The sequence below is a fragment of the Coffea arabica genome, chromosome 2e (assembly GCF_036785885.1).
Source record: "Coffea arabica cultivar ET-39 chromosome 2e, Coffea Arabica ET-39 HiFi, whole genome shotgun sequence".
In the NCBI taxonomy this organism is placed as follows: domain Eukaryota; kingdom Viridiplantae; phylum Streptophyta; class Magnoliopsida; order Gentianales; family Rubiaceae; genus Coffea; species Coffea arabica.
This window is the reverse complement of record NC_092313.1, coordinates 2,060,024-2,071,311: the sequence shown is the minus strand read 5'-3', so window position 1 is coordinate 2,071,311 and position 11,288 is coordinate 2,060,024. Positions and strand designations below refer to the sequence as shown.

The 11,288-nt window shown below is 36.7% G+C and overlaps 1 protein-coding gene across 1 annotated transcript; it reads left to right on the top strand.

The window, feature by feature from the left end:
- The first annotated feature begins 735 nt into the window (after positions 1–735).
- Positions 736–7,431, top strand: LOC113730025 (proline--tRNA ligase, chloroplastic/mitochondrial). Its single transcript, XM_027254440.2, has 11 exons — positions 736–1,149; positions 1,230–1,286; positions 1,665–1,775; positions 1,925–2,011; positions 2,101–2,214; positions 2,303–2,509; positions 4,345–4,482; positions 5,129–5,290; positions 5,942–6,141; positions 6,598–6,681; positions 6,823–7,431. The coding sequence occupies exons 1-11, from the start codon at positions 805–807 to the stop codon at positions 6,962–6,964; spliced, it is 1,647 nt and encodes a 548-aa protein (XP_027110241.1). The 5' UTR covers positions 736–804; the 3' UTR covers positions 6,965–7,431.
- The last annotated feature ends 3,857 nt before the right edge of the window (positions 7,432–11,288 follow it).

Here is an 11,288-nt window from a genome sequence, read left to right as displayed (position 1 = left end):
GCACTTGTCAAAGCTGGAGGGATGAGGTGGAGGAAAATTGAGGTCCAATCTGATTGCAAAGGAGTGGTGGAGAGTATCAGAACAGGCTGCAGAAATGATCCGAAGGTGGGAGCTATTGTAGGAGACATCCTTAAGTTGAAGGATCAGTTTGAGACCTGTTATTTTTCCTTTGTCAAAAGAGAAGGAAACTGTGTGTGTCATCATTTGGCAAAATTTGCCTTGCATGTGACAAATGATATTGAGTGGGAAGGGTCTTTCCCAATTTGGTTAGTTAGCCTAGCCAAGAAAGATGTACGAGCAGTTGCTCATCCTTTGTAGTTTTTGAGTATTAATGAAAGCTGTTACCGTTTGAAAAAAAAAAAAAATACATACAGATATAGATATAGATATAGATTATCCCAACTTCTATGGTTGGCTCAATAATTAGGGAAAGAGTTTTAGGGTTTTTTCGTTAGTAAGTTCAGGTTTGAATTTCAGGATTTGAATTTTGGATCTAATAGTTGGAGATAAAAAAATGTGGCAAGCAATGACCAAAAAAAAAAAAAAGAAGGATCCCCTCTTTCCTTTTTGGGCTCTAGTTTTTCTGGGTGCACGCTTCACTCTGGGCGACGGATCCTTCTCCCTTGTCATTGGATTAGAGAGCGACGAGGCCCCGTAACCTTTTACCCGGTACAATCCAACGGCCCAAATTCGTTGAACGTTTTCTTTCACAATATCGTAACTTAAAACCATCTAATAAACGCCTCATCTCCTCCCAATTCCGTTCTGTACTCTGCTCTCTGCTCTAGCAAGGGACTGCAACTCATGGGGGCTTTAAGACTGCCCTCTCTTACATCACTTTTTGCTACCTCCGCCAGGTCACCGTCGTTATCTCGCCGGAGGCACCACCTCTGTCTTCCTCTACGGCCGCTCTTCGTGCAGAGCGGCACCGCCGAGAAGGAAATATCTCCGGAACTCGATGGCCTAAAAGCGAACCAGAATACTCGGATCGTGGACAAAGAAAAGGACCGGGTCATAACGCCACGCTCTCAGGACTTCAATGCTTGGTACTTAGACATCATTTCCAATGCGGAGCTCGCCGATTACGGCCCTGTTCGCGGCACCATGGTTATCCGCCCTTACGGTTACGCTATTTGGGAAGCTATTCAAGTAAGATTCTTATTTTGTTGTCGTTTTTATTTTTCTCCCTTTTTGGCTTTTCTCATGTGATATTATGTTAAATGCTGCAGGAATATTTGAATGTCAAGTTCAAGGAGACTGGTCATAGCAATATGTATTTTCCACAGGTGATCTTTCTTATAACCGAACAGTTACTACTATCTTACTATTTGGTTCAGTTGGGATATCATTTGCACGTGAGAAAGTTGATATTTCCGAATCTAGAAACATAGCGGACATAAAAGAATTACAGTTTGATTACCTCTTGTTATTTTATTATGCTACATGATACTTCCTGAATTAACACTGAATGAAGCTAGTGAGCTTATATCATGCCTCTGCCCCATGATTATTACGGCTATTTACGGTTATATTTCTTTCGATGTGGGCTTCGCAAGTATTGGTTTCTCTGGCTTGTATTCAAAGAATCAATAAGCAGCAATCGTGACTGTAATTGTCGGTTTCGCTGTCAATTATACTCACCAGCGTTCTGATGATGTGGGCAGTTTATACCTTATTCATTCATAGAGAAAGAAGCTAGTCATGTTGAGGGGTTTAGTCCAGAATTGGCGCTTGTCACTATTGGAGGAGGAAAGGAGCTGGAGGAAAAGCTTGTGGTAAATACGTTATTGGTTGATTAATTTATCTTTGTGAATTCTTTTTTCCCCCCATATAGTGATTATGCGGAACCATCTAAATGTTTGCTTAAAGTTTAAAATACGACCTGAGCTTTGTCTTTGATTGTTGCACTCTGAGGTTATGGCAGGTCCGGCCAACAAGTGAAACAATTGTTAATCACATGTTCACTCAATGGATTCATAGTTATCGTGATCTTCCGCTCATGATCAACCAGGTTTCTTTTTTCTTGCATTATTTATTTGTTCCATTGCATAGTTTAGGTGTAGTTCATACTAATTCTTTGTTTTCTTCATGTGTTTTCAGTGGGCAAATGTCACAAGGTGGGAAATGCGTACTAAACCATTCATAAGAACACTTGAATTCCTCTGGCAAGAGGGCCACACTGCTCATACCACTCTAGAGGAGGCAGAGAAAGAGGTATCTTTCATATTACAGCAAAGCTTTATATAGTACTTAGGCTAAACATCTTTTTCATTAACATAGTGATGCTGTTGCTGAACTGCAGGCATTGCAGATGATTGATGTCTATACAAAATTTGCTTATGAGCAAGCTGCCATACCTGTAATTGCAGGTCGTAAATCAAGGGTGGAAACATTTGCTGGAGCTAATAGAACCTACACAATTGAGGCAATGATGGGTGATCGAAAGGCTTTGCAGGCTGGAACAAGCCACAACCTTGGACAGAATTTTTCCCAGGCCTTCGGGACTCAGGTTGGCTCTTGATCCAGTTAACAGCTTACGCATACTGTTTTTCTGCAGTTCAACTAAATATTCTCTATGTTCTGCTGTATGCTGTTGTTTATGAGATGAGATTGATGGATTGGCACATCTTGAAACTTGAAGTGCTGTATAAATGTACTTTAGCTTTGTTGATTACTTCCTGGAGCATATGGTTGCTTATTTTCTGTTTTGTAAGAAATTAGAATTCGTGGGGTTCTATGTGCTTGTTCAGTTGAACTAGTTTTGGAAGTTTAATTTATTCTCTGTGGCCAGCCCCAATCCATCCTTTCTTTCCCATGCTTCATAGTTTAGGTTGAACTACTAGTTTTAGGATGCTTGAAATGTTTGAGAAACACTGTGGAAATACACCATGGGGACCTCTGATTTTGGATAGTTAGATTCATATCAGAATTTGGAACTGATACAGTGGTCTTCAGGAAAAGAATAAGATCAATCCTGTCTCAGTCATATGGCCAATTATTGGTAGGAATGACAATAAGTTGATGATGGCTATCGCTTGGCCTGAACTAAAAACAGATACCATTCTATCAGGGTCAATGATCCCATTAAAAGCTTTATAACAGTTAAAACATAATAGTTTCTTTTGAACTACTCTTTCATCGGCCTGTTTAGAGGAGGATGATTCTGTCTTTTTTGGTTTCCTTGGTTTTAATTTCATGAGTAGAAGGTAAGTTTGAGGATGCTGATAGTAAAAAGCTCTAATGAAATTGTTGAAAGCACAGGAAAAAAATGTCTAGAATGACGAAACGATGAAGATTAAACTTATTTGGACTTAAGTGTAAGTTAAAGATCAAATCAGTACTCGTACACCTGTCAGATGGCTGCCAAACCATGTATTAATGAGCAGGAATCGTCGAGATATTTGTGTAAATAGATGTAATCCATGGAATCGTAGAAGCTATCAAACTAAAAGAAAAAAAAGTGACAATAATAACTATGGGTATACAAAAGAACCCTTTTTTTTTTCTGTCAGAAACAAATCAATTGAGATAGTTGTTTGTGGCTCTAATGGCGAGGAGACCAGTGCGTTATTGCTTCAAGAGAAATTCCCATTGAGGTCATGCTTTCATTAACTCAATCAAGCTGAACTATGGAAACTAATTCTAAACGTCACTTTGGCATTAAGTCCTGAAGAGACAGTTTTTTCTTCCATTTTTTTTGTTGGAGACTAATTCTACGCCGTTTATTAATTGATTCCTATTTGTTATGGCATTCTGCTATTGGTAAAGCCCCCTAAATAAAGGGATAACATTCTTGGTTTGTTATTGATGTTTTATCTGGTAGCTTACATCAATCTGTATGCTGTTTTAGACGAATGGATTCAAAATTTTGGGTCTTTCTGAGACAATGTGTCAGATATGGTATTTCCCTCTTGCATGTGGTGTGCCTTAGGGATATTGGTCCTTGCTGTCCCATTCTTTCTTGGTGCTACAGATACTAGGATGCAATTTGAGATCTTTTTCTTCTTTTTATATTTTGAAAACAGAAAGTTTCTGACCTTGTTGCTTCGTTTCTCCAGAGGATTGCTAGTATGCAAGTAAAAAAAGTTGACTGTCATCAGTTTGTACTGTGTATTGAGAAAATTTTTATTTTATCATTTTACCTTTTTCTGTGATTTTCTATAGGCTGTGCAATTGGTGTAATTGATGATGATGCTAAAATTTATTGAGCTCTTTTCATTGCTGAACACATTTGCAAAATATCCTACCATCTATAGTTGTTTTGCATCAATTTTCTGCTGTTCTATTTTTGGTATTTGAAATATGGAAGGTGCAATTCCCTAAACTATCTGTCTGCTTGTTTAGTTTACAGATGAAAATGGACAAAGGCAACATGTGTGGCAGACATCATGGGCTATTAGCACGCGATTTGTTGGAGGTATTATCATGACTCATGGGGATGACACGGGCTTAATGCTTCCACCTAAGCTGGCACCTGTACAGGTATTCAAAAAGGGCTTCTACTGGTTGTTAATTTTGTTTCTTTGATACCAATGTTTGCCTGTAATCTGCTTTACATTAGCCTTTGCTTGTTTTGCTTTTAGCATTAGCAGTTTATGTGACTTTGTACTGGTCTTGAGTGCTAACTGTGATTTATCAAATGCCTAAGTTGGCCTTGAACTTTCTTCAAATCTTTGTTGCACAAGAGCTTCTCTTTTTATTAATTTTTCGTATTCATTACATACATGGAGAGAAGAATCTTCTTCGGACAGAGATTGATTAATTGTTTCTGAGCCTATTGCACCCTTTTGGTTGTTTTACTGGCTGTATTTTCTAATGTGTGTGCCTGAAAGATAGAGTGAATGGGGGCTGGGGATGGATGCAGTGTTTTGAATTCAATGGGCTGATTAATTTGCAAAGCAGATATATTTTAATCCTTATTTGGTTTCCCAAACTCCAACTGGTTTTGTATTTCTAGCATTTTACATTAGTTCTGCAACTTTGGTTTTGATTTTGGTCCAGAAATTGGACTTATCAGTGCAGTGAACTAACAGCTCTGTGCTTCAGTAGCCCTTCAATTTCCCTAGCTATGTGTGTTAAAAATTGTCTTCCTTGAGATGGAATAGCTCTTATTATTGACTGCTTTCAGGTTGTGATTGTCCCAATATGGAAGAAAGCAGATGAGAGAACTGGAGTTTTTAATGCTACATCATCAGTGAAAGACACACTGCAAGCAGCTGGAATAAAGGTTAAGGTTGATGACTCTGATCAGAGAACACCTGGATGGAAGTATAACTTTTGGGAGATGAAGGTTTGCATGCTTCTGTAAAGTTTTGTATCTTGCCTGGTATCTAGCTTGCCATTGGACTTCTCCCACCAAAGAATGAACAAAAATAAGAGAAATTCAGGAGAGGAAAATTCCAAATGCATGGCCACATAAACATTTCAAATGATTTTTTTCTTGGAATGTTAATGAGTGCGGGACTACATCTAAACAAACAAGCATAGGGCAAAAAGGAACTAACGTCTTTGGAGCTTTAAGATTTCTGATGGTTAATTCTGATATATCTCACCAAACTTGGTTACTTTTAAGACTTGTCATCTTACTTTGCTTGAGCATCTAGATGTATTGTTTAAAATTAGTTTGAAAAAAAAAAAATCAACTTGAGTGATTAGTTTCCAATTGTGATTTGCTCAACCAAAGCTTTTTGAAGACTGGCTTGAATAATTAACAAGTCAAGTGGTATCTATTGAAGGCCCGCTCAACTAGAGCTATTCAAGTGATTGTTGGCTTTGTTTTCTGGAAGGGAATGAAGTTTCAATTTTGAAATGTCTACTGTTGCTAAAAACAATTCCATATTTGGAAGTTATGTGTGTGGATCTCAAGAAATACTATTTTACAGTTGAATGTGATACAATTGTGCTTTGAAATTACTTTGAAATTTACCTAGCTTTTCTGCAGGGAGTACCTTTAAGAATTGAGATTGGACCTCGTGATGTGTCTAGTGGGACTGTGGTCATTTCGAGAAGAGATATTCCTGGAAAACAAGGAAAAGTTTTCGGAATATCAATGGATTGTTCAATTTTGGTTGCTTATGTTAAAGGGTTGCTGGATGAGATTCAGAGTTGTCTACTGGAGAGGGCAACCTCCTTTCGAGATTGGTACGTGGCATCTACTTTATGAGCTTGTGTCACTCGTAATAACATATTCTGCTGCATGATGGTGGTACATGATGAACTGACTAAGATTCCTATATATTTGCGGTTATGGTATCTGCATGTGCTTGTGTAGCTGAATCTTGACTAAAGAGAAACCAACAATGATCTTGCCATCCTTCTTGCTTGTCAGTGTTTGGCTGAAGTCTTGTCAGCTAGCCCATTCAATTCTATTATTCGAGGTGTTACGTTGTGAAGTTAAGGGTGGTACTGCAATACACTTAATTGTGCATATCTATTTTGTGGCAATAGATGTCACCAGCAGTTGACTCTTGCACTCTTGGCAAATTCGAGTTACTTGTACCAAATACTCCTTTGTGTCCTTCGCCAGACTTCATTTGTTTTCTGTCCTCATGTCTTCCTCAGTATTCTTAGCTGACAGATATCTATATTTTTTAATAGTAATATTGTGGACGTTAGCTCTTATGATGAGCTTAAAGAAGCAATATCTCAAGGCAAATGGGCTAGGGGTCCTTGGTCAGCTAGGTAATCCTTTACTAATTCTTAAATTTTGAATTATGTGTTTAGCGTTCTGTCCTTAAATCTTTTGCAACGACTTCATCACTGGTTTGCATTTTGAATGCAACTCGAGAATGGTGTCTGAGATTGCTTTACATAATTGTTCAGGGACGAAGATGAGCTAAAGATCAAAGAAGAGACGGGGGCTACCATTAGATGCTTTCCTTTCGAACAGCCCCAGGGGACAAAATCATGCCTGATGACAGGCAGTCCGGCAGAAGAAGTGGCGATTTTCGCCAAATCTTACTAAAGAATTCGTGTTGCATTCTTCGGGAGTGCGGAGTTTGCCTTATTCCTTCATATGGTACAGAGTTGTACTATTGTTTTGTGAATTGATGTATCCACTAATTAGTTAGTTGCCTAATGATTAATGTAGATTTACATCTATATGCCAAATGAATACTTCCCCTGCATTTGGGGAAGTAGGATTGGGTACTGTTGTGTCGACGGATTGAAGGATCGGTGCAAATCAGCATGTCTGGTGATTGGGCCGGCTCAGTTCACGATCTGCAATGGAGGCCTGGATTTTATCATAATGGTCGCCCTTGAAGTCATCATGCTCATGCTTTTCAATGATTGTCCACCAGATCCCTCCTTTGCTTGTAAATGTTTATTATTGCGACTACCGTGAAATTTGTTCCACCAGTAACCTCTGATGTGGCACCCACAATTATGTGATGCTCCATTCAGGCCAAAGTGGAGATTCTTTTTTCGCTCCCTTGTTCGCAAGTTAGTAACGATGCGTCCGATAAAACTAAAATCTAAAATATAAATTCGCTGAGCTATTACATTATTAGGTATGAAATTTAACATATATGAGTGTATATCACATTAAGTGATGAATTGAATATTTTATTATTTATTTTTTAGAGTAAATTTTGTATAAAAAATTTATTATTATTTAATTCAAATGCTCTATATTTAGTTATTAAGCGCATTTGTATATATTAAGATTTAAATGCATTAAATGTAAGTATTAAATTGGATTATCTAACAGAATTGAAGTCTCCAAATCTATCTAGGACTGCACCGGCACGCTCTCCTCCTTCTTCTTGTTATATGGGCCGAAATAACTTTGTCGATGGTATTGGGACCTGAAAAGCCCAGCCCACTATAATATTTGGATTTCGATGGCAGGGAAGCAAACTGATACAAGGGGAAGCGGGAAGGCAGGAGAGGACGACAGAGTCCCTTCTCATGAGAAAAGGCCAAAAAAAAAAAAGAAAGAAGGCAGGACGGAGTTGGAACTTGGAAGTGACGAGTCATCGAAATTGGCATCTTTGACTTTTGGGTGGGTGTGGGGTCCCGTCGCCTCCAAGGGAAGGTCTGATTAGAGAGGGTTTCGTTTTATTGTTTTGGTGGTTTCTGCAGTTCTCACTCGTTGTGTGGGGTCCGTGGTGGCGTCAATCGTAATTATAGGACTCTATATTTTATTTGGGTTCCCTCCGTGGAACTAAAGCAACGCGGAAGAATGACTATTGACTAATAATGAGCCAAGAAGGAAGGAAAGGTAGAAAACCAGCACCCAAAAGCAAACGCCTTTATTCCTTTCTGCCTTCTGAGTCTTCTCTTCTCACTTGATGCCGTCAAAAGCATCCATCAGAGAGGCTTCGCTCACGCCTCTACGCTAGTTGTCATGTAATGGGTCTAAAACCCTCCTACCAAACCGAGAGAAAAAAAAAAAAGAGGAGAGGCTTTGCTTCAATATTTTAGAAATTGCCCAGAAAACAAGAGAGAGAGAGAGAGAGAGAGAGAGAGAGAGAGATACTTTCATGTTCGACTTCCAAAAAAATAAAAATAAAATCAATAGTTCAATGAATGAATCGAGTTCAAGCACAGTGTTAGATTTAGTAGGGGTGTGCAAAATCGAAAAATTTCGATTTACCGACCGAATTCATCGGAATTTTCGAAATCAGTAATTTGGAATTCGGCACTGAAATCGGAATTTTCGATTTCGAATTATGAGAATTTGGTTCAAATTCGGTAATGGAGTTTTTGAAATCGGAAATCGAAATCGAAATTTTCGATTTCAATTTCATTTTATAATATATATATTAATATATATTAATTTATTATATAATAATATATTTTATTTCAATTTCATTTTATAATATGTATATTAATATATATTTATGTATATAATAATATTTTAATAATATATTTATATATAATAATATTTTTTATAATATATGTAATATAAAAGTTATATTATATAACAATACATCTAACAAAAAAGAGAAAAAAAGGAAAAAAGTTACCGAAATCGGTGAATTCGGAATTTACCGAATTCCGAATTGAATTTGGAATCGAAATCGAAATCGAAATTGGTGAATTCGAAATCGAAATCGGTCGGTAATTCCTATACCAAAATTCCGAAAAATTCCGAATTCAAACTTCCGAATTCGAATTCGATGCACGCCCCTAAGATTTAGTATTATTTTTTTTTAAACCAAGAAATATGATTAAACTTATTCTAAATAATGTATTGTTTATTAAAAATATAATTAAATCATCTTCAAAGTCAAATTCGAGCTCATTTAGTTGAATGAGCTGAGGTTGAATTCGAATATTTATACAAATAAACTAAGCATTTCTTGTAGCTCGTTTAACATTTAACCAGAACTCAAATTTTGTTCATATAATATACGAATGGAACTTAAACCCCAAGTATTCGACTCAGTTTAAAAGCTCGACCTATCTTCTTTCTTTTCCTTTCTTAAATTCTAAAAGATTCCCATACTTCCTATACAATTTCCCTGTATATTACTTCTAGAAAATCTTTTCTTTCTTCAAAAGTTTAGCTTAACCTAAACTACATTTCTACTATGGATGATCAATTTACTTGCTTAAAATTGTTGTGCATCCACGTCCGGTCAACACACCATTTTATGTTATTTCTAACTTAGAAGAATGCTGTTGATAATTGTGTCTTTAATCTAAATTTGCTAGTATTAGGCACCAATAGATTTTCTGAATCGAGCTTCAAAAATCATTCTTCAGGGGTACACCGTTGAGTTGAATGGTAAATTGGTACGTTTACTACTACTAAATATTCTACAATTCATTGAGATGAATAAGTCTGGAAAAAAAAGACAAAGACGCAGGAAAGGTATCTGGGGTAAGTGAGTTTTTCTTTAAGACCTAGTAGAGGCTTCCCTACTAACTTTCCCGTAATCCCACATCGTTTCTCTGGGGTTGGGGGGTTGGGTAGTTAAGTCCCCAAGTTTGCCTCAAGAGTTGTCGACTTTTAAGGTTAAATTTGGGATTAGATTTACCTAACTAATTTCAAAAGTCTGGGAAAAAAAAATTGAGATGAATACGTTGGCATTTTATTTTATTTTTTGGGCGCAATGGAAATTGAAATGACGGAACCAAAATTTACACGATTTATCGGCTTCAATCGATGGCCACACATGCCCAATCTATAGTACAGCAGTTCCTATCCCTCCCTTTACTTCGTGCATCTGTTTTGATCTTTATATTCTTCTTCTTTTGCTTAAATTGTTATTGACTTCTCAACGATTATCCATTTCCCTTCCGATGCTACATGTTGGCCTTTTCCCTACTATAAGCTTTAGCAATTAGTAAGTATTTAACATTTCTTTGGCGGAAAATTCATAACCATTGGACAATTTTTTTGGATAGACCTTCTTCTCTTTTTTTTTTTTTTTTTTGAAATACTATGAAATATCCTCTAAATACTTTCTTTTAAACTACCGTATTATATTTCTAAATTATTTTAAAATCTTGTTTTCACCACATTCCAAAACATTTACTATAGTATATCACTATTTTGAAAACATCTTCTAAAAACTGCAATTGAAGTAGCCAAATCATTATGGTTTTCTTGTATTAACTACGACGAAGTCGATCGCATGATATTGTTCGTCATGAAGGCCACGCCAAAAAATAAAAAATAAAAAATGAAGGCCATGCAAAAAAATTCAAAAAGAATTAAAAATCCTTTGATTAACTATATTTATTGCACGTAACAACAATTAATCTCTTTGAAATCCATGAAAAATTTATGAGACGAAGGAATTATAGTTACGCAGCTTTAGCAGACTTGAAACAAGAGCTCAGTGACCACCACCAAAGTTGGTGGGGTGGGAGGTCAGGGGATCAAATCCTGCCTCCCACCATTGGCTACAAAATGTGGCAAGCCACTTCAAGTGGCTTACTAGTTTGGATTGGTAGGTCGTTCAGTCTCCTCCAGTTTTCCCCGACCTCTTCAGGTCCTCTTATCCCGTAGTGTAGAATAATTGTAGGTCTATCATGTTGATAAAAAAAAAAAAAACTTTAGCGGACTTGATAGGACAACAATCAATATATTTTGTTTAGTTATTATTAAGGGTTTTCTTATACTCTAATTCATCTAATATACATATTTCTCGCTCAAACTAGTTTCAAACATCATATCATTTTGAATATTATTAAATGTAATCCCTGGTTTTCGAGGATGCTTTGTATGTGTATTTTGTTTCCCCTATCCCGGTCCGTTTGCTTAGCATAATTTGCTTGTAAAAAAAAAAAAAAGATTAGCATAATTTGAATACAAATTTTTTTAAATATTA

Excerpts from the sequence above, each read along its gene's own strand:
- LOC113730025 (XM_027254440.2), top strand. The coding sequence starts at position 805 with ATGGGGGCTTTAAGACTGCCCTCTCTTACATCACTTTTTGCTACCTCC. Across the intron at positions 2,012-2,100 it reads TTCCGCTCATGATCAACCAG|TGGGCAAATGTCACAAGGTG; the intron begins GTTTCTTTTTTC and ends ATGTGTTTTCAG. Across the intron at positions 2,215-2,302 it reads TAGAGGAGGCAGAGAAAGAG|GCATTGCAGATGATTGATGT; the intron begins GTATCTTTCATA and ends GCTGAACTGCAG.